This window comes from Hippoglossus hippoglossus, chromosome 22, assembly GCF_009819705.1.
Source record: "Hippoglossus hippoglossus isolate fHipHip1 chromosome 22, fHipHip1.pri, whole genome shotgun sequence".
Taxonomy (NCBI): domain Eukaryota; kingdom Metazoa; phylum Chordata; class Actinopteri; order Pleuronectiformes; family Pleuronectidae; genus Hippoglossus; species Hippoglossus hippoglossus.
This window is the reverse complement of record NC_047172.1, coordinates 3,912,870-3,936,680: the sequence shown is the minus strand read 5'-3', so window position 1 is coordinate 3,936,680 and position 23,811 is coordinate 3,912,870. Positions and strand designations below refer to the sequence as shown.

The following is a 23,811-nucleotide window of genomic DNA, read 5'->3' as shown; positions in this document are numbered from 1 at the left end:
AACTGGGCGAGTGGATGCATTTTAGAGATGTAACCGTTCTTCACAAATAATAGGAGCATGCGTTATTGTCAAAAACAATAAGTGTCTTTCCTCGGGTAAATAAAATGATAATAATCAAATTACAACAGGTAGATTATGGGCTGGACAAGTGCAAACTCCATGTACCATAGAAAGATTTCTTACACGTGTTTATTTACATTAAGTGATAAAATATGTGCTCGAATATGAATGGTGTAAATGTTATATGGTTGCTATGGTTATAGTGGTAGCTACTACTGTGTGAGAAAAAAGATCTGGGCAATTTCAAACTTCTCAAGGAACAACGCATGGAACTATAAATCTAGAAATTTACAGGACTGATATCTATAAGTTTGTGAAATGTGTTGCTGCTTGGTTGGGTTGATGGGAACTGTTGGTCCTTGGTGGAGGTATGTACTCTACTGGGTGACCTTCTCGTAGTATATTTGGATTTGTTTTTTAATCAGTTTGAGGAGCACATCATTTACTGATTCCCTTTCAGAAAGTTGTTTAGCATTTTAAACCCTTTGCTGTTTGATTAGTACTTGTATATAATCCTTCCTCAGAGTCTGGGAGAAACAGCATTTTGACTCTATGTGTCTTGTACATAAGGCAGAATTGACGGTATATGTGCACCAATAACAACAGTGTAAGTGTGTCCTTCGGCCACAGAGGGTCACACACTTACGCCGTTGCTTACCAACAAACACATCAACGTAACAAGCTCCAACAAACTCTGCGGTTCCACACAACCTATTTCAGGCTACTTATGTTGAAACGGGGTCAGCTGCACATTTGAGATCCTGATTGTAAAACCTCCCCTCGAGTCAGATCTTCTCAGAGTGTCCCTGCTGGATCCGGTCCCAATCAGCTCAGGATATGGAGCTGTGTGCATGTGGAAGTGCAGATGGGGGATGGCCTTCCATGTAATGATGCAGAGGTACCACTTTCCACATGGACATATATGTTAATGATGCTGACAACATTTGTCCTCTGATCCCTTGGGCACCATCCATTTTACAGGTCAATTGTGAGTAAAAAAAATCTCCTGAGTGCAGCTATACCCAAAAGCCCACATTGTTTGTTTGTGAGTGTCAACAAGTTTGTTAACAAATGATTGACAAGTCTGAATTCTTTGACATTACCCCCCCACATTCAATATCACTCTGAACTTAGGAGAGAAACAATTTTTTGCACCTGAGTTTTTCGTTTCCTTTATCTCACCTTCCCACACGAGTTAAACCGAGAGAGGGAAAACATTTTAAACAATTTATGAAATCAAACCCAATATGCTCGGTATGCCCACATTTCTAGAGCGCTGTGATGTTTGACGACACTATCAGGCAGCACATTCAAAAGGCCCGCATCTGTACTGCAAGTAGGGAGGATTAACATGATGAATAAACAGCACAGGTGAGACAAGACACTGGCTACAGACAATCTGCCCTTTATCCAGACTGTTTGATGTTGAAAAGAAGAACAGACACACGGAGGCATCTCTCCCATTCCTGTCATCTCGTATCTATTCAGCTACCACTGCACTGAAAGCTAAGCTGACATTGATGCTCATTATGCTTTCACCGTAAGCAGCAAGAAGCTCGACTATCTCGCGACTATCAGGGGACAAAAGTGAAGCCCTTTGATTGCTCCGTCATCGCACTGACAGTTTATCTCCCCGGTGTTGCATCACCACTCAGCATTCACATGTACCGCTCACTGCCAAGAAATAAACGCCTATCTTTGGAGAGCAGGGCGAACTGCTGAAAGCAACATCAGTTTCTCCAAAGTCTGAATCCCAATGCTTTGGACTTGCTCGTGGGGTTCTCCCCCCCCCCTCTCTCTCTCTCTCAAAAAACAGCTGACAAACTTGCACAGTGGGTTTGGTGGCAGAGAGCCAATCCTATGGCCCTCATTCTGAGAGATGAACTAAACCATGAGTTACTTCGAAAATATGAGGGGAAATAAAATAAAGACACTCCCAATTCACTTGTCTCTCGTTGTATGGGAGGGATCATTAAATTCCTTTCCAGAAGACGTAAACAATTTCCAAATGTGAAGGAAACTCCTGGTACTGACTCCATAAATAGAAACAATAGAGCAAAGCTAAGTCGCCGTTAGAGCTTAAGTAACAAGCTATTTACTCGATTAGTGGATAAACAAAACATGAATCCGCATTGTTTCAAGGGGGTTATAAGTAAAATGCCAAACATTTGTGGGGTTGAGGGTCTCAAATGTTTGGATTTGATGCTTTTCCATGAAGGTCCATTGAATATATTTGGGCTTTGGATTGTTTGGTGGGTAAAATAAGCAATATAAAGACATTATATTGGTCTGTGGGGCATGTTTTACTATTTTTAAAGCAAAACAATGAGCAGTTTTAGTGTTTAATCGTCTCCTTGTCTCTCCACTGACAAAAACAGTAGCATACACATAATGAATCAAATCCACGAAACAATATTGAGGTCATCCAAGTGTGGTCGCTCCCCAACAAACAGGGTGTTTCTGCCCTGATGTGTGAGATGCTGTGTCTGTCATGGAGCCCACCTTAGTGAAGTTGGGGGGGGGGGGGGGGGGGTATAACCTGACCAGTGTCTGATCAGGGACGACAGACCAGAATGTACATCTTCACACTGATGCTGCTTCCAGGCAGTAAACTCTCTCACACAGGCCACACGGTCCTGGGACATGACATTATTACCATTTAAGAGAATGTGAGGCTCCATTATCACATTATCATAAACCAATCCCCAGCGTATTGTGGCTGTGAGTCATAGGTGAGATATGCAGGGTAATCTGACGTCTGGCTGCTGGATGTATGAGCTGTCTGTGTTCTTTAAATTATAGCTCATTTTTAATCAACTTAAAATCAACTGTTAACTGATTAGTCTCTCTCTCTCTCTCTCTCTCTCTCTCTCTCTCTCTCTCTCTCTCTCATGATGTCAACTGAGGGTTAAACAGTGTGAAACCCAGATTAACCCAAAGTTAGTGACAGTCCAGTGCGTCACGTTTCTTCCCAACCTAACCCTTAACCAGGTAAGTTGAGGATCGTTAGCTTCCTATCTGACGTTAGCTAGCTAACCAGCTTGACCCACCTAGCTCGGGCGTCAGGGGCAGAAACAGACCCTCTCCGGCCGCCGCGAGGGGCAGACAGGTCCCCCCGGCTCACACTGGACCCAACCCGGGCACCTAGTCGGGTTAGCGAGCGGGCTAAACGCCATGTAACCCGGGTTTGATGCGAGCTACAGAGCCACGGGGCTAACGTAGCTGCGTGTGCCGCATCCGAGGAGAAAAAAAAAAAAACAACCGGGTGCTAGTGCCGCTTAGCCCGCTGGAGCTAACGTGCTGCAGCGGAGGGGGGGGTGGGTGTGTGGTGGGGGGGAAGCTGGTGGAAGTAGCCGCTCCACGGGGGCCAGCACGTACCTGTCGCGCAGAAGACGCCCCGCTGAAGCCGTCACCTGCGGTATCACGAACCGTGCCGGGCCGGAATAATTCAAATTCCACAGAAAGCGCAGGCAGAGCCGCTCGCAGTCCAATCGCTTCAGTCACCGCCGCTGAATGGCTGCTGCCCCGGGACTCAACCAAACTTCCTCCTTAGCAACGGACCGCCCCCGAGGACGCCCATTGGCCCGCGAGAGCAGATCGGAGGTGATCGATGGACCGCTCGTTCAGCCGGGATCCGAACTTCACTGCGTTTTCTTATCGAATAAAACCATCTGGAATAACATCATGTGAAATTAAAGAGTCATCGAGAGCTGCAGAACACCGATGCCCCTCACTGCCACTGGACTGTTTCTTTAACTGACAGACACTTATTTATAAAAAAAGAAGTAGGAATATAAATAGAATCTAATTTCCCCAGTTCTTCAAATGTCTTTTTATTTTAAAACCTGAAGCAAAACTGGAATTTTTATTGCTTCTTATAAAATCATCTTATATAATATCCTATAAAATTAAAGAATCATCAAAAGCTGCAGAACACTGATGCCCCTCACTGCCACTGGACTGTTTCTTTAACTGACAAACTTTTATTTATTATGTCCTCAATGAAAAAGAAGAAAGAATAGAAATAGAATATAATCTCCCAAGTCTTCAAATGTCTTTTTATTTTAAACCCTGAATCAAAACTGGACTTTTCATCCAGAGCAGCAAAGCAAAGATCTAAATTCTCTAGTTTTCCCATGGTGATGTCTTTAAATGTCTTTTTTTGTCCAACCAGTTCTATAAAACCACAATGTTTTCAGTTTGTTATCACATATAATGAAGAAAAGCTGTCGTTCTCTTACATCCTCATATTTAATGAGCGGAAACTGCATCTTTTTCGGGGCAGTTTCCTTAAAAAAACTGTATCAAAACTGGACGTTTATTCAAAATCCTGCAGCGCTGCAAAGCACTATGTGCTACTTTCAGCCACTGGACTCTTTCTTTGTCTGAGAATTGGTTTATTTATTATTTCCTCCATAAAAAAGAATAGAAAAGTGTAATTTCCCACGTCTTCATATGTCTTTAAGTGTCCAACCAGTACTATAAAGCTAAAATATATTCATATAAAGTAAGAAAAGCTGTCGTTCTCTTAAATCTTCATATTTAATGGGCGGCAATTTGTTTTACTCTTTTTTTCTGAATCAAAACCGGACTTTTCACAGTGTTTTTTATAAAACCCTCGAGAGCAGCAGAGCAAAAACCAAATTTTCCCAAGGAGATGTCTTCAAATGTCTTTTTTTTGTCCAACGAATAATATAAAACGACAATGTATTATCACATATAACTAAGAAAAGCTGTCATTCTCTTACATCCTCACATGTAACGAACCAAAGTTATATCTTTTGGGGCATTTCCCTAAAAAAAACTACCTGTATCAAAACTGGACGCTTCTTACAACATCACATTTTGTGTTTTGGTTGACATCAAGTTGATAGAAAACTTGTAACTCAAACTGATCAAATGTTGGACACAATGAGAACTGTACTATGAGAAGTGTGACGTGTATTCAGGTGCAGTGTGGGAGTTCATGTACTTGTCTGCACGTCTCCCCCGTGCTCCAGAGTCTGTCAGTCAGCTGATTCCATTCGTTATATTCTACCTCTGGCTGATATGCAAATAAGCCTGAACCAGTGACTGAAGCCAATTTGAATCACACCATAAACTTAATGTCGTCCTGTTTGCAAACAAATAATCTTGGAAGTAATGATCACTTGTCAGGCAAACCATGCCTAACACGTTTAAATGACTGAACGCTCACTGTGTTGCATCTGAAAACTTTTCTCTTTTGTCTTTTGTCCAGTTTCTGCCACGTCCACCCCCACTCGTCCTCCTCCTCCTCTTCCTCCCCCTGATGATGATGAAACCTTGGCCCCTTTGAAAGGCCACAAGTTTATCAGCATTAAGTTGCATTCCTCACATAGCTCTGAGGCCTGCTAATCTGCAGTGTAGCATGTTGTGTGGCTCGGGAAGGTTACAAAACCAACAGAGAGGAGAGAGAAAACCTTGGTGAACAAAGTTGTCAAGCCGGTTATCCTGCTGATTGTGATGCCAATGTTTTCCTTTGCACCGGCTGTGAATCTGTGTCTCTCACACACACACACACACACACACACACACACACACACACACACACACACACACACATATACAAAGATCTTTCTCCTTTTCTCTGGCGCCCTGCTTTCGTTCTTAATCTTCTCCAACCCAATCTTCTTTATGACTCCTTTGTTTACAAGCTGTCATCCATCAAGCGGCCCAGGTCAGAGGCACAACATGTCACTGACGGCCCCTCACGCATCTGTTATGATATCCTGCCCCCTTGTGGTCACCGTGTGTTTGTCTAATAATCTGACATGAATAAGAAGCAGCATGGCAAAGAAAACATAAACATTTACATTTTAACACAAAATTAAACTATTACCCCAGAAGCGTCTTCACGGTTTGAACTGTGACACACGTCCATCACCCTCCTGTTCATTTGATTTCAACTGTCAGCGCAGTAAAACTCCCTCATTCCTGACGTTTATCTGGACAAGTCCACAGCCAGAATTCAACCTGAGCAGATGTCTCATCGGTCAGACTGAATGAAAACACATGTCTGGGTCTGCAGAGTCTTCATTAAGTCTAATAAAGTCTCTCCTGGGGGAACGTGACGCTCATCAAACACAAACACAGTGTCCACTTGTCACATGCACCTGCTCAGTCCAATGGAATCTGCATCACGAGGCCTGTGCTGCTCAGGTATTGTTGGAGGGGCTCATTTTGACATTTCAATGTTATCCTGATGCTACATTTGTTTTCATGTTTTCAGAAGGATTATGCAAAAAGCTACTCAACTGATTCCCATGAATATTTTTGGAGGGGTCGGGGAGCACCTCAGGAAGGCGCCATTACAGTCAGATCCAAGATTTTATTTTCTCACTTTCTTCAACATTGCAAATCAGGCATGTTTTGTATGAAGGACAAGAACATAAACATAAGTCTAAATTGGTAAATAGATAAATAATTAAATGAATAAATACATAACTAAATGAAAAACAAAATACAGTTTCGGATTGAAAAGGGTTATTTCTGTATTTATATACTTATTTACTTGTTTACTGTGGCATGTCTTTGTTTCTGTATTTCTGTGTCCATAAGTCAATTAGGCAGCCTTAGCTCAGTCTAAATCAAATCTTCTTCCTCTGTCTTGAGTTGGCAGGTACACGGGAGCCACTTAGGACAGTGCAGATAATGTTAGCGTTCTATTAGCAGTAATCTCAGAGACACAGTTAGTCATTAGTTTCAGAGACATCCTGCCATGAACTAAAGTAGAAAGTTGGACCTGATGTTGGCTTTGAATAAAAAAGTCAGGGATTAACCTGAGTCATTAGTATGTCTCATCCCCCGGAGACCATCAGCGTGTCAGCTAAACTCCATCGCAGTTAATCTAATTCATGTTGAAATATTTCATTCTAGCCCGAAGAGGCTGTGACGGGAGGAGTGTGCATGCACCCAGAAGCTAATGTGCAGATGGCTGCAGACATCGTGTAGACGGTGACTCAAAGACGCCAGTTCTTCATCCCTGATGTCACGTCCTTGTCAATGCCAGGTTTTAATATCGTAAAATGAACAAATCACTCGTGGCTCCTCTAACCAGGCACCATCTACCTCACTCCTGAGTGCAGACCAAGGATTAAGATGAAGAAGATGAAGAAGATGAAGAAGAAGAGGAACAAGCTGCTGTTTCTAAAAGCTTTGGTCTGTGTTAAAGGACTCAGCCTCAGATGTTGATGAACGTATTGACACTGAATGCAGCCATATCACATTTTGTGAGGACCCTGTTATTCCCATGCAGCACGTTGAATGTGCCCTAATAACGAGCCATTACTAAATCCCTGAAGTGCTGTGGAGGAAACACAGGGCCATTGTGAACGGGAGGCTGAGCAGAAAATAAAAAAGGGCAAAGATATAAAAAACAAGCTGCAGGTAAATTTTTAAACAGCAACAATTTGACGGTAGTATGAGACGCAATGAGGAAAATAACAGGCTAATACCAGATTTGAAAACAAGCCAGGTAGCATTGCAGGGTAAGAGCGCAATAAAGAGCCGGGTGAAGCATTAAGTCGTTTTATTTACGATTTGAAATCCATGACTCAGGGAAATATGCAAAGTCTGTCCCCCCTTTACAAAGTCAAACCAGATGTTTGTTGTTCATGATGGAGAAAAATAAGACAAAAAGAGCAGTGGCCGGACTGAATTACAGGGAACTTGCTGAGGTATTGTCCCGAACAGCTCTGTGAGGTGATGTCAGAAATATTTAAGACGTCTCTGGAGCAGACGATGGTTCCAAAGTTATGGAAGGAGTCCACTGTCGTCCCGGTGGCCAGTGACAGACGTTGACATCACTGGTTATGAAGTCATGTGATAGGCTGATCAAAGGGGAACTGCATGCTGGGAACTGTTGGGGGGGAGGCTCTGGACCTCATGCAGTCCGCATATAGAACATGGAGTCAACGATGCCTTGATTACATTACACACATAATCAACCTGGAAGTTAAAAACCATGAAATATAAACCTGCTAAATTAAAGAAAAATAAAGACAAAAATCTTTGACGTGCACCAGTTTGATCCATGTCCCATCTGCTAACATGGAGGAGATTGGGTTTATGACCTCCACTGCAGCCAGCCACCAGGGGGCAATCCAGACACTTTGGTTACAACTTGACGACGAGAGCAATAATTTCATTGTTACGACATTTTATTCTTCAAACGACATAGAGAGTACGTCACACAGAAACCAAGCCATCGTCTGCTTCAAATATTTACATAAAACATTAAAGAGAGACAGGAAAAAAAAATAATTTCTTTGGGTCCGACCATGCAAAACAATAAATAATGTTCCTGATGGCGCTTTGCATGGTGCTTTGAAAAGCTCAGATTGTAGTTGGCTGTACATAAAGCTGCCCTGGTCCACGCAGTCATCGGACGTGCCCGACACGCCTCAACCCAAGACTTGGACTCATTTGCTCCCGTACAGTTTGCACTCATTCATTCTGAGATGACCCACACTACTCGAATCTTAAGCAGATTGTTGACCAGGAAAGACACAGAAATTAAAAAGTGAGATGTGCAACAGTTTTCAGTGAAAAGCTTAGAATACATAGAAGAACTGCAGCATCCTCGAAGGATGAAGCACTGCACACCATAGACCTCAGATGATTCGTTCGGCGAGGCCTTTAGAAAAACGCTGACGCTCTCGTCACAGCGAGCAGGAGCTTGAAGTTGACATCACAAAAATACAGTTCTCAGTCCTCTCGTCCCTCAGCAGAGAGACAGACAGAGCAGATTTCACCCCCTGAGTCCCTCTAAAGGTTGGGTCCACAATCTGCTCCTCTCCCTCCTCTGCGTCCCAGTGGCTCAGGTGATGATCTGCGGCTCCCAGGACTGGCTGGCCATCTGGGGGAGACACTGAGCGACGACCAGAGGACCTGCCGGGGTCTGGCTGTCCAGGCAGAGGCCGCTCACCATGTGCTGCAGAGCCGTGCCCTTTGGCTTCCACTTCTGCAGGGAGAGAGAAACGGGAAACTGTCAGTCAGCTGCACAGCTTCACATTGACGTCCTCACGCCTCCTCTGATTTGTTGCACTGCCGGCACGTAAGCGACGTGTATCGGCACATGGGGTTCGTGTTAGTAAGTGAGAAATGGACTGAGTCAGACCTGGATTACAGTAATCACATGAATGATTGATCTGCTGCTCTCACAGTGGAAAAATCATCCAGCGAGCGTCAGTGCACGGCCGCCTGCCAGCACACAGGAGAAGAGACTATTTGTTATTTCTGATCAAATGTGCCACGAATGTTCTCCAGCTTACTGGGTTCAGCTGTGGTGGAAGGTAACTCACTGGTTCACTTGATATTCTTTTAACCTTCAATACTCTTTGATTTATTGTCACATGCACAGTAAAAACAGGTGTATAATAAAATTCATACTTTGCTAGTCCTCCAATGGCACAGAAATAAAGATTAAACACGAAAATAGAATAATATATTTACACAGTTATCATTAATTCAGCCTAAGTTCACCCTTTCCCTTTTGCTCTGAAGCGATTCAGACGTGTTATCTTCAGTTTTGTTATATTATTTATTATATTGTGATGTTTTTCCCTGAGTAACAACTTTGACGCTCCATAAATTGAATATTGCTTTTCACAGAGACTCCCCGGGGTTCAGTCGCTGTTTGTAAAAGTGTCAGAGCGAGTTCGACAAGAAACGTGAAACCGAAATGAAAGAGACTGAGCGATCGTGTTCCCTCAACAGACCAAATCACCATATATTTAAGTGATGTGTTTATAAGCTCGCTGATTAAATAGTGAGAGGTTCGCCCAGTGCAGATTTCATGAGCCACGTGGAGGCTTATCAAAGTGCGGAGAGGTCATCCTAAATTCCTGCAGGACTAAGAGTGTGGCAGCGTATGTGTGTGTGTGTCACATACTGTAAACGTACTGCTGCGTGTGTGTATGTGGTGTATCTGTGCTTGTGTGTGGAACAAAGAGAAGGAGGGAGGGAAATGTCAGAGGGAAACTGAGCTGATGGAAGACAACAACATGTTTGAAATAAAACTGTCAATATGAAACATTTGGAGAGAGTTTGACAGATATCTCAAGCCAAAGTTCAAAATATTTCATTTGCAGGTATTTCATTGGGTTTATTCTTGTTGGTCGAGCTTCTAAAACCACTTTTAGATCAGGATCGGAAAAAATCCTGCCAGTGAAACTTAAACTAACTGAGTTCTTTCAGGAAAAAACTTTACTTTCCAGAAGGTTTTAATACAGCTATGATCAGGAAACCCTTCCCATTAAGCTATTAATGGATACCATTATGAAAATCGAAGATGAAAGGGGGGTTAACCTTAAAGTCTTGGAGGAGGGAGAGTGGGTCTGTGTGTATGTGTGTCTGTGTGTGTGTGTGAGAGAGAGAAATTAAATGTTAAGAGTGAAAATTAAACAGTTGATATAAGTTTTTATAGAACGAGACACCAGCGTGTTTTTAATAAAGCTTTAAATAGTTTTCTGTCTTGAAAGATAGATGATATTTCGTGCCAATGAATTTCCAAGTATTGAATCTCCAGATATTTCATTATGTTTATTCTTGTTGGTCAAGCTTCTAAAAAACATTTAGACCAGGTTTGGACAAAATTATTGTCAGTAAAACCCAAACTAATGGAGTTCTTTTAAGAATAAACGAAAAAATTATTAACAAAAAGTTAAGTAAAGTTGTTGAATTGTTCAAGACGTTTTTTCTGTGATCAGGGGAAACTGGAACGTGTATATATTCACATTTTGTACTCTTTTGTTTCTGAAAGAGTTAAACCCTTCTCTACTCTTTCACTGAGAGAGCAAAGTCCAAAACACAAATAACTTTTTTCCTTTCAAGGGGATTAAACGTCTGAACAAAGAGGCCAAACGTCTCCCACTGCTAAAACTGATTGCTCGTTAATTGGCCGGCTCCCAACGAGCTCTCAGAGGATTGCACTGGGCCAGCAGAGGGATGAGAGGACGGGCTGGCAGGAGTCCCACACACACTGATACACATGGTTCCAGTTATCAGCTCGCTCCTCAATGTCATGAATCAAGCAGGCGGCCGATACGGGTTCACATGGGACATGAGGAGGGGCGGGGTTAGGAAGATATGGGAGCGCTTGTTCGACAGCGTCTCCTCTTTCCTGCAGCATCAGGGAGGCCACTCAGCCTCCTGGCGTCTGTCTCCGAGCTCCACATCTTTGATTTCTCACTTCAACATCGCGAGCGGCACATCAAGGACGAATAAACTCCCTCGATTCCAAAATGAAACAACTAGTTGGAAAAAGCTAAGACCTGCTGAACATGACTGACAGAGGAAGATTTAAGCCTGAACACCGTCAGACATTAACCTTTAGTTCTTCTTCTCATAAGAGATTAAACAACACTTTGCTTTTTATATATTTTTGAACCTTTTGTGGAAGAAGCAATCTTTCAAAAGTGCACGGAAAGTGAAATGAAAGATATTTTTGAAAAGACCAACGTGGCTTTCTTCTTACCTGTCTGGGCTCTTTTGCATTGCAGGGCTCCATCTTGACCTTTGACCCTGTGGGGAAGGCTGAAATGGCCAAGCAGAGGTCCTGCTGTCGGATCAGCGGCTCGATTAGCTCCCATCTCTGCAAAAACACGAGAGAACAATGACCACTATCATCTCGATGAACAGTCCGAGGACACATAAGAACATTTATAAATACATTTTATTCAGAAGGGCACTTTTCAAACTGAGGGAGACAGTGAAAAACAGAGTAGAAATACAGTATATATGAGAGTTCATATGATCTTTTAGTTTCATGCATTCTTTAAAAACGCACAAATAGTACATCTGACATTTGTGATTTTTTAAAACTAAATTGAAATTGTCAGTGTTTGTTTGAACAATGGTCTCATATATTACAGGTTATACAAGAAATGATCTATTATCTATACTGCTTGGTTTTTTTTTCAGAGGGGGGGGGGGGGGGGGGGGGGGGGGGGGGGGTACAACCTGGACCGGGCCGACACGTATAAACAACCAATCACTCTCACATTCACACATATGGTCCATTGAGAGTCACTGATAAACTGAACCCCAATCTGCATGTGCTTGGACCGTGGGAGGAAGTTAGAGAGCTGCAGAGAAAACCAGTACAGACACTGGGAGATCATGCAAACTCCCCACAGAAAGGTGTGGGATCCGAACAGGGAACCACTGCACCACCGTGCCGCCCCATGGGACAATCAAAAACCACTTTGTCTCTGTCAAACTGAGATAAAGAGCTGGAAAGTGCGTCGGTATTAATATAACGGTAAAATCGTAACAGTGATTAACGTTGACTAATGTGACTAAACTTAAACGAGGGGTCAGGATGTTGCTCCTCGTGAGATGATTCACAACATGTGTTCGCCTGTTTCCCAGCAACAGAAGAAATATATATAGTTGTTTCTCATTTTGGCAACAGAATAAGAAAACTGAAGGAAGCTGGGATTGATAAAAAATGTTATATTTACCAAAAGAATAACACATTACACAATGAAGACTTAAAGAAATGAGTCATACAAACACATGACATATGTAAGTCATTAATTTTCACGCTTATGCAAAGCTCCATGCGATGTTCTCTATATACTTATGCTGGTGCATTAATTGTGTTTGTTTGTGAGTTTGCAGGATTACGCAAAAACTACTTGACAGATTTCCATGAAACTTGGGGGAAGGAGGCAGTACGGATCAGGGAAGAACCCAGAAAAGTTTGGTGCAGATCCACATCAGGGTGCGGACGCAAGATCTTTAAAAAAATGTCTTGAACATTGCAAGATAAGGTGTTTTCCCACATTTCTGTAAATTTCTCAGAGATTACTTCATGGATCTTGATCTTGGTTCACGTATATTTAGGGGGACTGATATCTAAGATCAGGTCTAAATTCCTGCACATTTATTTCACAGCCGTGACTCGGATTTGAAGTGTGCGACCCACAGTCTGCGTCTCCTGAGAGTCCTGACCTGTGACTGTGGCCTGTTGCCTCCGAGGCCCCTGCACTCTGCCAGGCTCAGGACGTCGCTCCCACGGGTCTCCAGACACAAACCGCCTTGTTTCAGCAAACTGGACACCGCCTCCTGCTCAGGGACCCTGAGGGAGCGGTTTACAGAGAGGGGGGGGGGGGGGGGGGGGGGGGGGGGGGGGGGGGGGGGGGGGGGGGTCAACCAAAGGTCCCAATACAACACAGAACGATCTTTTAGACTTGAGTCACATCACTGAATAATCTGCATTGCTACATCACGTACTTGTAAAAATATACAATCAGAGCTGAGAGACCACAGATATTTGGACAAGAGCCATAGATCGAGAGGTGGGAGATTCAACTAACTAATAACAGATGGATTTAGGGTGTGAGTTTATTTTGTGCTGGAGGAAACAGAAGAAACTCAAACTCTATTTATGATTGGGCCTTTCCCCCCGTAAATCTCTTTCTTTTGAGGTGAAGTGATGGTTGAAAATTATTTCCACTTCGTTTCAGCCTCCAAAAAAAATCAAAAGCAACACATGTGAACAATCTATTAACAAAAACAGTTGTGTTGCGGTTGATTGTTGTAAAAAATGTAATTTTGTTGGGTTAGTTATGGAGTTTGCAAGAAAATTACGGTTGTCTTTGCTGTTGCATGAGAAAGAGCAGGTGATGAATATCAAACATTTCATCAAGGCCACATGTCACATAGAGTCCAATGTAAACCTGCACATTTACAGCCCCTACATTCAAATATAAGTTCTGCACATTGTTCTTTCTCCTGAAAGTGTTTGACATTCATCCACTGAAGAGGGAAAGTTCCCCTGTTTATTGGTAGAATAATAGTTTATGGAGAAGAAAGAAATAAAGCAAAATTTTGAAAAAAGTTTGTCTAACCCTTTTTTCACTTTCTTCCTTTTGGGCTTCAAAACTCTAAACAATCACATCAGACACAGAGCATTAATCAAACTCAGATATCATGCCGGTTATTTGTCTGAACACACGTCCTGAGGGAAGCGTACCTCAGCTCGGGGTAGACGTTCTCCATGTACCAGCGGAAAGGTTTGCAGTTCAGCTTCCGCCGCAGCGTCAAGCGGTCGGTAATGCTGCGAGAACCAAACGTAGGATGAAGAGATACAAAGATCAACATCCAGACAGACAATATGAAAGGGAGCCATGATGCGAACACATAGAGAAAACCACGTATATCTCTATTATTTATTATTTCCTGACTGAAACAATGTGCAAATTACAGTGTCAGGGACAAGCAATAAAATACTGAGGAGACACAAGAGACATAATCAGTGAAGGTCTAAGTTCGTGTGCAACCTGCACCGAGCTGCGTTCTCCATGATACTGAGAGAGAAGAGGATGAGTGTATATTAGACAAACCTCCCGAAGGCCTTGCCCTGTGCCGACGGCCTGGCAGAGTAGTAGTACTGTTTATACTCGTCCATCCACACCTCCGCAGCCCGCCGGGTGTTCCTGCACACACACACACACACATCTGCTCAGACGTGGTAATGACAGTGCTGCTGGCATTCCTGCAGCCAACTCCAATGACAGCGTCGCACACGGCAATAAAAACATCTCCATCAGGAGCCCTCCTTAAATTCTAGGGTGTTTCTGCAAGTGAAGACGAGATAGTTTGGATTCTTTCACAACAGAGAAACTTGTGAAAATAATCTGACAGTGGAAGAATCTTCCAGACAAGATATTTATACAAGACTACATCCAGATTTTCAGCTGGATTTATGTTTATTGGAGGTAAATCTGTGTCCAGGAGGTATAATAAACATCTATCTATCTATCTATCTATCTATCTATCTATCTATCTATCTATCTATCTATCTATCTATCTATCTATCTATCTATCTATCATATTAATTTACTATAAATGTTTCATGGTCCACTACAGGTCTGTTTCCAGGAGCTTGTTAAACTCTGCTCTCTTTCAGGTTTGAGTGATTTAGTGTTTTCACGTTAAATTACACGAAATGACAAAGTGTGAAATTTGCCCTGAACTTCCTGCTGAGCTGAGCTGATTTGAACATTTTAACGCTGACAGACAGATTAAGTGTCTTTGCAGGTGGTGAACTGTCAGTTGGTGTAATCACGCCGCGCGGCAGACATGATGTCAGGTTCGCTCACTTGATGTAGGTGAGAGCGTTGCCGTCTGGGAAGTCGTACGGGTGTCGCTTCCTGAACACGTGACCCACGCGGCTGCAGGGAAGGATCTCCAGACTTCCGCCGCACATCCACACCCGGAAGGACAGTTCTGCAGGAGGACAGACGTGGAGGATGAGGCAGAGAATACAGACGTGTGGTCATCGGAAGTGGTCTCAGTCTGTCTGTCTGTGCAACTCTGAATTACACGGTTTGATTTGTACCAATCCCAGAATCTGCCTGAACATTTTCAGCTGCTATTTTTCGTGCCTCAGATCGACTATAATCCATAAATCAATAGCACGAAAGCTGCTGTCGTGGATAAGTGAAGTCCCTGCAGCTTTGTAAATCCCAAGGACGCACTTGTTATTTTGCAGCCCAGGCTGATGGAGCTCTGCAGAATCCTGAAGCATCTGCAGTCTCCTCATCTGCTCTCGTCGGTGGAAACAGCTTTTTAAATAGACACCGACGTCAACAAGACAAATAAACACAAGCACCTTTCATTTCTGAATAAACACTATTTTGTTCCAAAGCCTCACAAACAGACTCTAAATTAGTCCAAACTGAAGAAGTCATTATTCTCTCATTACGCAAACTACCAGGGGGAATCCAGGTCAAATCCATTATCCCTCATTGGGTTTTCCTGTTTAAATAAATGTGCTTCAAAGGTCTAAGTGTAAAATAAATACAGTTAAAGTATCAAAACACTCAATCCACAGAGAAATGCTAACAGCCCATATTCAGGAACTGTGTCAGGACTCCACAGCCGACACCTTCTGCCACGTCTGAGCACAACATCCAACGTTTTATTTGTTCTTTTAACTTTATTAACAACACAAATACGAGCTGTCATTCTGTAACCGAGCCAGCAGACGACTACAAAACCGAAAAATTGTCGAGTAAACGCTGCACAACCGTTGTCAGGGCAACAGAGTATCGTTGCACAATCCTTCCCAGAGGATAATAACGTTATTCTACCTGAAATCATGAAGCATTTTAGACAGAATTAGATTTTCTGTTTGGCTCTTTCAGCACCGACAGCTGAGCAACACTTGCATTTACCAGAGTTTCACCACGATACAGTGGTCGGCTACAGTTAGATATCTGTAGCTGGCCAATCAGAAAAAAATGTCATCTTATGAAAACAAAATATTCAATAAAACACGTCAAATATGAGACATTTAATTTTAGAGACAACCACATATATACATTTGGTTGAATATCCCAATTCAATATGGTTTTATTTTGTAAAGTAAATGTCTAATCTCCTTCCCTTCTTATAGGCACCTTCAAGGAAGTTCACATAATAAGAATTTAGCGTAAAACTCCTAGAAAAGTATAAACTGTGAATGAAACTTAACTTATCGGATCCACTTATCTTTATTAGACAGAATCAAATGTTAAACTTTATGTCTGAGCTCTGGCAGCAGGGCAGCTTTGTGTGTTCTGAGAGCGACGTCATTTGAATAAAAAGTGATTATTCTGATTGAGGTAAACGTTCAGTATCATCCGTGAGCTCACCAAAGTTCTCCCCCCCCCAGATGTCCATGTGGGTGTCGTACTGGCCCAGGTGGTTGAACCAGCTCTTGTCCATGACGAAGATCCCCCCAGCGATGACGGGCGTCCTGCGGAGAGCGAAGGAGTCATTTCAGTTTTCACAAGCCTGATGATTTCTCAGCTTTCTAACTCTGCAGGTGAGCTCCTCATATCATTCCAGAGGAAAAACTACAAATCAGAGTTAGTATCCCCTCTGTTTTTACCCCCCCCGGTCCATTTGTTTGTTTGTTTGTCAATAAAAAAAATAAAAAAATTAGAAAGGAGGGACAAGAAAGAACCAATTTCCCAGAGATTAATTCATGGATCTCTGAGAAAATCAATGAAAATGTTGAAAAACGATCTCAGAATTTAAAAGAAAGTGGGAAAAAAGTAAACTGGATCCACACATTTCCATCAAGTTTCTAGTTTCTCTGTAATCTCGCTTAAAAACAAGCAAAAGCACCGGGGTGAAATCAGAGGTAACGAGAGGAAGAGGAGCGGTAACGAGAGGAAGAGGAGCGGTAACAAGAGGAAGAGGAGCGGTAACGAGAGGAAGAGGAGCGGTAACGTGAGGAAGAGGAGCGGTAACGAGAGGAAGAGACGGACCTGATTGCCTGTGTGGGGTCACTTCTGGCCATTTTCTGCTCGATGGGAATCTGCTCCCATTTGAAATGGAGACTCCAGTCGAACCCTGAGAGAACAAACACAGCACGACTGAAACAAAACATCAATTTAATGATTTCACTTTGTAAATGAACCCGGTGACTCTAAACTTTCTATCTTCACAAACTTCACACCCAGAGCGACTTGACTCTGCTTCTTTGGAATTTGCCTCATGGCTTCTGAGTTGATCCTTTGAGGATTATGATGTCATGCAGCAATGGATTTTTGAAATGGGGGGTTTTCCTGCAGCTGCGTGTTATCGGCTGTTACTGTGCACGGTTCGTGTTTTGTGCCCTGACCTCCTCTCAGGTCCGCTGAGGCCGCCAAGTAGGCGAAGTTATCCAGGCTGATGACGTCGATGATGGGGCTGACCACTCGCGTATGGTCCTGCACGAGAGGAGGAGAGGGACGGACACTTTATCATCAAGAGGCTGAACACGATTAAACATTTTACAGTCACACTCTTATTGGTATGTTAATTTCTAGCTGATCTGTCATGATGGAACTCATTAAAGTTAAAGTCTGTATTTGATTAGATTCTTTTATTCATTCATCCAATTTTTTCTTTGACAGTAACATGTATAATATATATATTATATATTTATAAAACCTGTATTGAAGATTTTGTATTTTATTTCTTCTGTTGTATTTGGGTGTGGTTTTCATATACAGCATTTCTATTGTGTATTTATGTGGAATAAACCAAACTAAACAAGCTTAACTCAATTCATGTTTTATATTATTATGTTCAGGACATAGACGGGATGGAAATGCTGTTTCTCTCTAATCCCAGGTGTAAACATATAAATAGACAAAACATATAAACACACATAAGAACACAACCCAGTGCACAATCGAAAGGCACAGGGTGGGTAGACTGTGAGTAGTGCAAACCGGAACAGTGCAAAATACTTCATAGAAAGAACCAGAGTAAACATTAAATGCATTAAATTGAGTGCACAAGCAGATCGTGGAGACATTACCAACATCTCATGGTCCCACTGTGCAGAACATAAAGAGCTCGGAGGACGTGAGTGGGCCAGACTCCCTCATTCTTCCCCCAGTTCGTAATGGACGTAAATGAATGAGAGATGAACTGTGACCTGTTAAATTACCTCCTGCTGCAGAAGTAACACCAGCACAACAGTAAACACAGCACAGAAGAGAACTATTGATCTCGGAGAGTTTGTGTGTGAGTGTTGCCTGCATCTGTCTGTGGACGTCTGGCTGTGCCAACACTGCTGTTTGCCCATAAGGCATCTGTGTGTGTGTGTGTGTGTGTGTGTGTGTGTGTGTGTGTGTGTGTGTGTGTGTGTGTGTGTGTAGTGGGAACAGCTTAGCATCGGGACACTCTAAAACGACTGTTTCCAATTAGAGCAGTCCCTCTCTGAATTCCTGCTCAGAATCTGAACCCGTCCTGAACTTTGTGTTCTCTGCGCTCGGAGAGTGTGTGTGTGTGTGTGTGTGTGGTGTGTGTGTGTGGTGTGTGGTGTGGTGGGGGGGGGGGGGGGGGGGGGGGGGGGTCGAGTGTGAAATGCCATCCTGCCAGAGAGCAATTTTTAAAAGTGATGCTCTCGACTGCTTTGAGCAAGAGACAGTTTATTGGGCTTTAAATGAGCCTCTGTGATTTGGAAATGCATGAAGAGGCCGCGCGTCCAAAATGGATGTGACTAATGATCTCTCAATACCTCCCCCCCCCCCAACTCTTCTGTCTTTCTGCGTCTGAACTTATCGCACTGTGAGATTCTGTCTCTTACAGTCGGATGAATTTACTGTCGCATTGAAAGGAATTTAAGAGCTATTGTCTGCAGCAGAAACTCAACGAATGGGCCGAGACGAGCAGCGATTTACAGGCGAAGAGGAATTTTTGAACAGAACAGAAGAAAAATGAAATCTGTAGATTCGAATTTTTACAATAATCACATAATTGGAAATGTGTTCTGTGCGCTGTGGATTTCACGGAGGTCTCAGTTTGCTTCATCGCGCAGTAATGTCACATCAGTATCTGAGTAAGAGAGGAGACACAGTCCAGCTGGAGCTAAAGGTCAAGATCCAGACCTCTGACTTACATCATGTTCTCAGCTGTGAGTGCTTATTACACACATGTGGAGAGAATGTGTGTGGTACAGATTACACTAGATTTCTCAACAGAAACATGGAAGAAGCATTTTCTGTAGATAAACGCATTTCATCTTGAGGGATATTGAATTAAATCAACACGTTTGATTGAATCGAATGTTTGGTCACAATCTCCCTTTCTGTTCCTGTGATGGTTTGAAAAAAAAGTGCTTGTGCAAAACGCTGAACGACATTTGACCTTTTGGATATAAAAATGTCATCGCTCGCTCATTTCTTCCCAGCAGACGTTTGGGTACAGTTTTGTCAGTGCATGGAATCTTGAGTTATGCCCAACAACGAGGTTCCCTTTAAAATCTACATAACGTCTCCAGTCACTGCCTCAGTGGTGTTCTAAGTGCCAGATAAAAAAGCTGCTCTCAGACCTCCGGACATTTTCCCTTCACCTGGTTGTTACAGACATTTTCCTGTTGCCATGAACACATCTGACCCAGATAATCTGCGGCTGAAAGACAAACTCTGTCTGAAAACTGCTCGAGACAACTCTGGCATTCAGACAAACCTCACTACATTTCAGGGGGAAATATTGTACTCCTCCACCAGTAATTAATAAAAGAATGTATTATACATGCATAAGTTTAAAGATGAAGATTTTACAGTATTTCACACACTGTGCATGAACTAGTGACTCCTCATCCTGCTCTCTAAACCCTTTACGAAGACGGGGCTGCGGTGTCAGGAAGATGAATGAGTCCAGGACCAGGGGCGGCCGAGCCGAGGAGCTGCAGAATCATCACTGCGCTCTCACACTAACACACTGTAACACACAGTAACACACACTAACACACACTGACACACTGTAACGCAAGCTGCATGAGTCAGAGCTGCCCAGAGCCACAAGGACGAGTGTCGGGAAACACAATGTGCAAAACAATCGCACTGTGTAGAATCTGAACGAAACACTGAGGTGCAGTGTCGTTCAACGAGTTTGGGTTGTTTCTGAATAAACTGCAGCAAAGACACTGCTCACTTTTTAATGCTTGAAATGAATTCCTAGAATTTAATAGGAATGTTGAGCCTCTCCTTGCAGAGACCTCTTCTTTTTGTTATTTCTGCTTTTCACATGATGCTGTGTCGCTTTTACCTTGAAAATTGTTTTTATTAGTGAGAATTCCTGTTTGCCCCAGTTTCCTGTGTCCCTGTGAGCCTGAAGCCCAAATGAAGGTTCACATGAAAATAAGAAATCAAAATCGACCAGAGCAGAAATCCCCCCCCCCCCCTGATAATGAAGAGTGGTTGTTTCTGCATCTCCTCCTGTTCATGATTTTGAGTTGTGAAACCCTCATGATTGGATATCATGTTCTCGTCCTCGGTGGTCTGCATGATTTAATTTGTAGGATGTGGTGGACGGACAGAATCTTCCCAGTGCATTAAAAACCAGAAGAGAGACCCAACGTGCCGCCTGAAGCGAGAAGTGACTTCAACACAAACCAGACTAATCCGGTACAAAGCTCCAGAGTCAAGTGGAAAACACCTCGGCTGGGAAACATCACCTTTCATTTTCCAGCGGTGGCAGCGCGGTGTGTGACATCAGGTCTACAGCGAGGTAAATCTCACCAGAGTGTTGAATCAACAGTGTGAAGGCCAACATGTTACATCACAGCCAATAAAATCCTCCCAGGGACGGAGCAAAATCCCCTGAAGCGTTACATCACAAAAACTTGAGTGTTTCACCTCCAAAATAATGTGTGTGTGTGTGTGTGTGGTGGTGTGTGTGTGTTGGTGTGTGTGTGTGTGTGTGTGTGTGGTGTGTGTGTGTGTGTGTGTGTTGGTGTGTGTTGGTGGGTTTTTGTGTGTGTTGTGTTATGGTGTTGGTGTGTTTGTGTGTGTGTGTGTGTGTGTGTCTGCAGTGTATCGAGTGTCTAATTGGAGAGTGTGAATGACGGGTGTACCTCCTTGACTCGCTGGATCATCGGCTGCAGCCAGTCGGCGTTGACCTCGCAGTGGCTGTCCAGGAAGGTCAGGATGGAGGCCGAGGCCGTGTTGGCTCCTCGCACACGTGATCGGATCAGACCTGAGGGAGTCGCAGGACAAGGGACAGTGAAATGTGGAGCTGAACGTCAGCATGAGATCGGATTTAACACTGAACCGCTGTTATGGAACCAAAGCACATCCTGGGTCACATGAGAGATCAGAGTCACACTCCTCTGCTCTGGAGGAGCTCGACTTTACTCAGCTTAATGTGATGAATGATGATTATTTAATGGCTTTGCAGACGTTGTAAAAGTATTTGCTTCAACTGACGTCCACCCCTCGTCTGAAAGTTGCATTTTGAAGCTGTGAACTCGTCTGATCTCCTGCTGCGTTCATGTCTGACACAGCTTAGGACTCTTAATTTAGTTTTTATAATAGTAAGAGATAAATGATTGAGATTGAACTTCCCGGGTGCAGAAATGTCAAATTGTACATTTCTTACTTTCATCTTTTTTTCCGAGTGTTTATTCATTTTTATATTTATACGTATTTATACTTGGCAACAAACCCCTGATTCTGACTCTAATAAGATTACCACCCGACGCTCTTTACTTTCACCAAGTCTCCACTAGCAAAACATCGATAAGTGGTGCAAAGTGCTGCTGCTGAGCTTTTGACCAAATCCTCCAAAAGAGCTCATGCAGCACAGATTTCTTTACACTTCCTGTCCATCAGAATCAGAATCTAACTGCAGATTGAATTGCTCTACATGATCAGGCCCCTTGCTGAGTAGATTACTGCGGTTTTCTGTTGTGTACTCGTTGCCTTCATCGGTGCGCAGAATGATTATCAGAGGGAAGTTTTTCCGAGACGGCTGCGTTGAATTCTGCTGAACTGAGGCAACTGTTGACAGAAAACTGGGCTTCTCGGCCTTTTCTGCTGGTTTCAGCACCGAACAGAAAGAAACAATGAAAATGTCATTTCGAGAGACTTGACATCATATTTACAAATGATGCTTTTCTGTTGTTTAAAGGTCTCCACCGGTCACATTGTTTCCCTGCAGGAAGGACAATACACTCCACAGTTTTAGTCCTGAACAACTTGAAAACCTACAGAATCTCATTAAAGTTATTTATTTGTTGAGAGGGAGTCGTCTGTGTTTCTGGGGTATTTACATTGGGCTTCAGCTGGCAAAGCGTCCACAGAACAAACAGCCTTTAGAAATGAAACCAGTTAATTGGATTCCTCTGAGGCAGACACCAGATTGGGTCTCGCTCCGTGCCCCCAGCAACCACTTTCAATTGCTCGGTGAAAAAGGGAGAAAGGGAAAAAGTGTTGATGTGGAGCCGGAATCTATTTTAAAGAGGAGTTTCTGAAGCCGCTGCTACAAACACGAGAGCGACGGCGAAAGGGAAAGAGCAGCGACAATCAAAGTCATTTGCATTCAACACAGAGATGAGAGGAGGAGGCTAAACGTCTGTTTACTTGATTTTTGTTTTTCTGCCGCATCTACACTTAATCAAACAATCTGAGGGGATTTGTTCCAAAGTCGGTGACAAACCTGATGAAACGGTTTGATGAAAATAATTGTACCTTTTTAAAATAGCACAAGAAGCAGCCCTGGAATCATTAAAACATTTTAACAACCTCCCAGAAAACGTTTTGGTCCCGGCCCCTTCTTTTAACATGAGGTCATCTGACAGGTCATGTGACGACCCAAACTAAACAAAGGAAGAGGTAACCAGCTATATTTTCTTTTTTTTCTTCAGTCAATCAAACAATTATGTGTGTATTTGTTTAGTTGATAGAATTGTGAATAGTTTCAGTCTATTTTCAGTCTAATTTTGTTGTTTTTAAATATATTGCTGATGCATTTCTTTGCCTTGTGTAAACCAGGTTAAACTAAATTTTCTCTTTCCTTTCCTTGTGATACTGTGACAGAATTCCTTTATTTCGGACTGGTTTAAAACATACAGCACCTGTAAGCCGAGACTTTCCATTAGACTAATGGTCCCCCCCCCCCGTCCCTCCACTCACCCTCTCTCCTGCCGTTCCTCAGGCAGTGCACTTTGGGGATCTGAGCGAGCAGCTGGCAGTCCTCAGCTGGAGGAGGAGACAAGAGGAGATGATGGGATGTGGAAGCAGGACACACACAGAGAATAACATCTCATCCACGTCACCTCGTCTCACACTCACACACACACACACACTTCATAGATGTCCAGCACTTCAACACACAAGTACAAAGTTATACAGACACACCCTCTGCAAAGGCCACGGCGCCATGTGACCTGAGCACTCATCACATTCAAACAACCCTCTGTGCTCCATCACATCCTGCAAATAATCACATAAA

At 43.1% G+C, this 23,811-nt stretch overlaps 2 protein-coding genes across 7 annotated transcripts in view; both read right to left on the bottom strand.

Annotated features, from left to right (window-relative positions):
* The window catches only part of numb (NUMB endocytic adaptor protein), a 39,107-nt gene extending 35,427 nt beyond the window's left edge, over positions 1 to 3,680 (bottom strand). For 2 of the 6 annotated variants that reach the window (XM_034576925.1, XM_034576923.1), the window contains exon 1: positions 3,439 to 3,674. The gene's annotated coding sequence lies outside the window, so the exon portion shown is untranslated. Of the gene's footprint in view, positions 1 to 3,438 lie in introns of all 6 variants that reach the window. The other 4 variants (XM_034576922.1, XM_034576924.1, XM_034576921.1 and 1 more) reach the window with 4 other exon arrangements.
* A 3,914-nt stretch (positions 3,681 to 7,594) lies between these two features.
* galnt16 (UDP-N-acetyl-alpha-D-galactosamine:polypeptide N-acetylgalactosaminyltransferase 16) overlaps positions 7,595 to 23,811 on the bottom strand; it is a 29,208-nt gene continuing 12,991 nt past the window's right edge. Inside the window, exons 5-15 of the mRNA XM_034576930.1 lie at positions 23,493 to 23,558; positions 21,434 to 21,555; positions 17,705 to 17,792; positions 17,349 to 17,433; positions 16,728 to 16,831; positions 15,192 to 15,318; positions 14,433 to 14,525; positions 14,063 to 14,146; positions 13,039 to 13,165; positions 11,558 to 11,674; positions 7,595 to 9,043 (exon numbers count right to left, since the gene is read on the bottom strand). Coding sequence (XP_034432821.1) covers positions 8,900 to 9,043; positions 11,558 to 11,674; positions 13,039 to 13,165; positions 14,063 to 14,146; positions 14,433 to 14,525; positions 15,192 to 15,318; positions 16,728 to 16,831; positions 17,349 to 17,433; positions 17,705 to 17,792; positions 21,434 to 21,555; positions 23,493 to 23,558 — 1,157 coding nt within the window. The 3' untranslated portion in view covers positions 7,595 to 8,899. The remainder of the gene's footprint in view (positions 9,044 to 11,557; positions 11,675 to 13,038; positions 13,166 to 14,062; positions 14,147 to 14,432; positions 14,526 to 15,191; positions 15,319 to 16,727; positions 16,832 to 17,348; positions 17,434 to 17,704; positions 17,793 to 21,433; positions 21,556 to 23,492; positions 23,559 to 23,811) is intronic.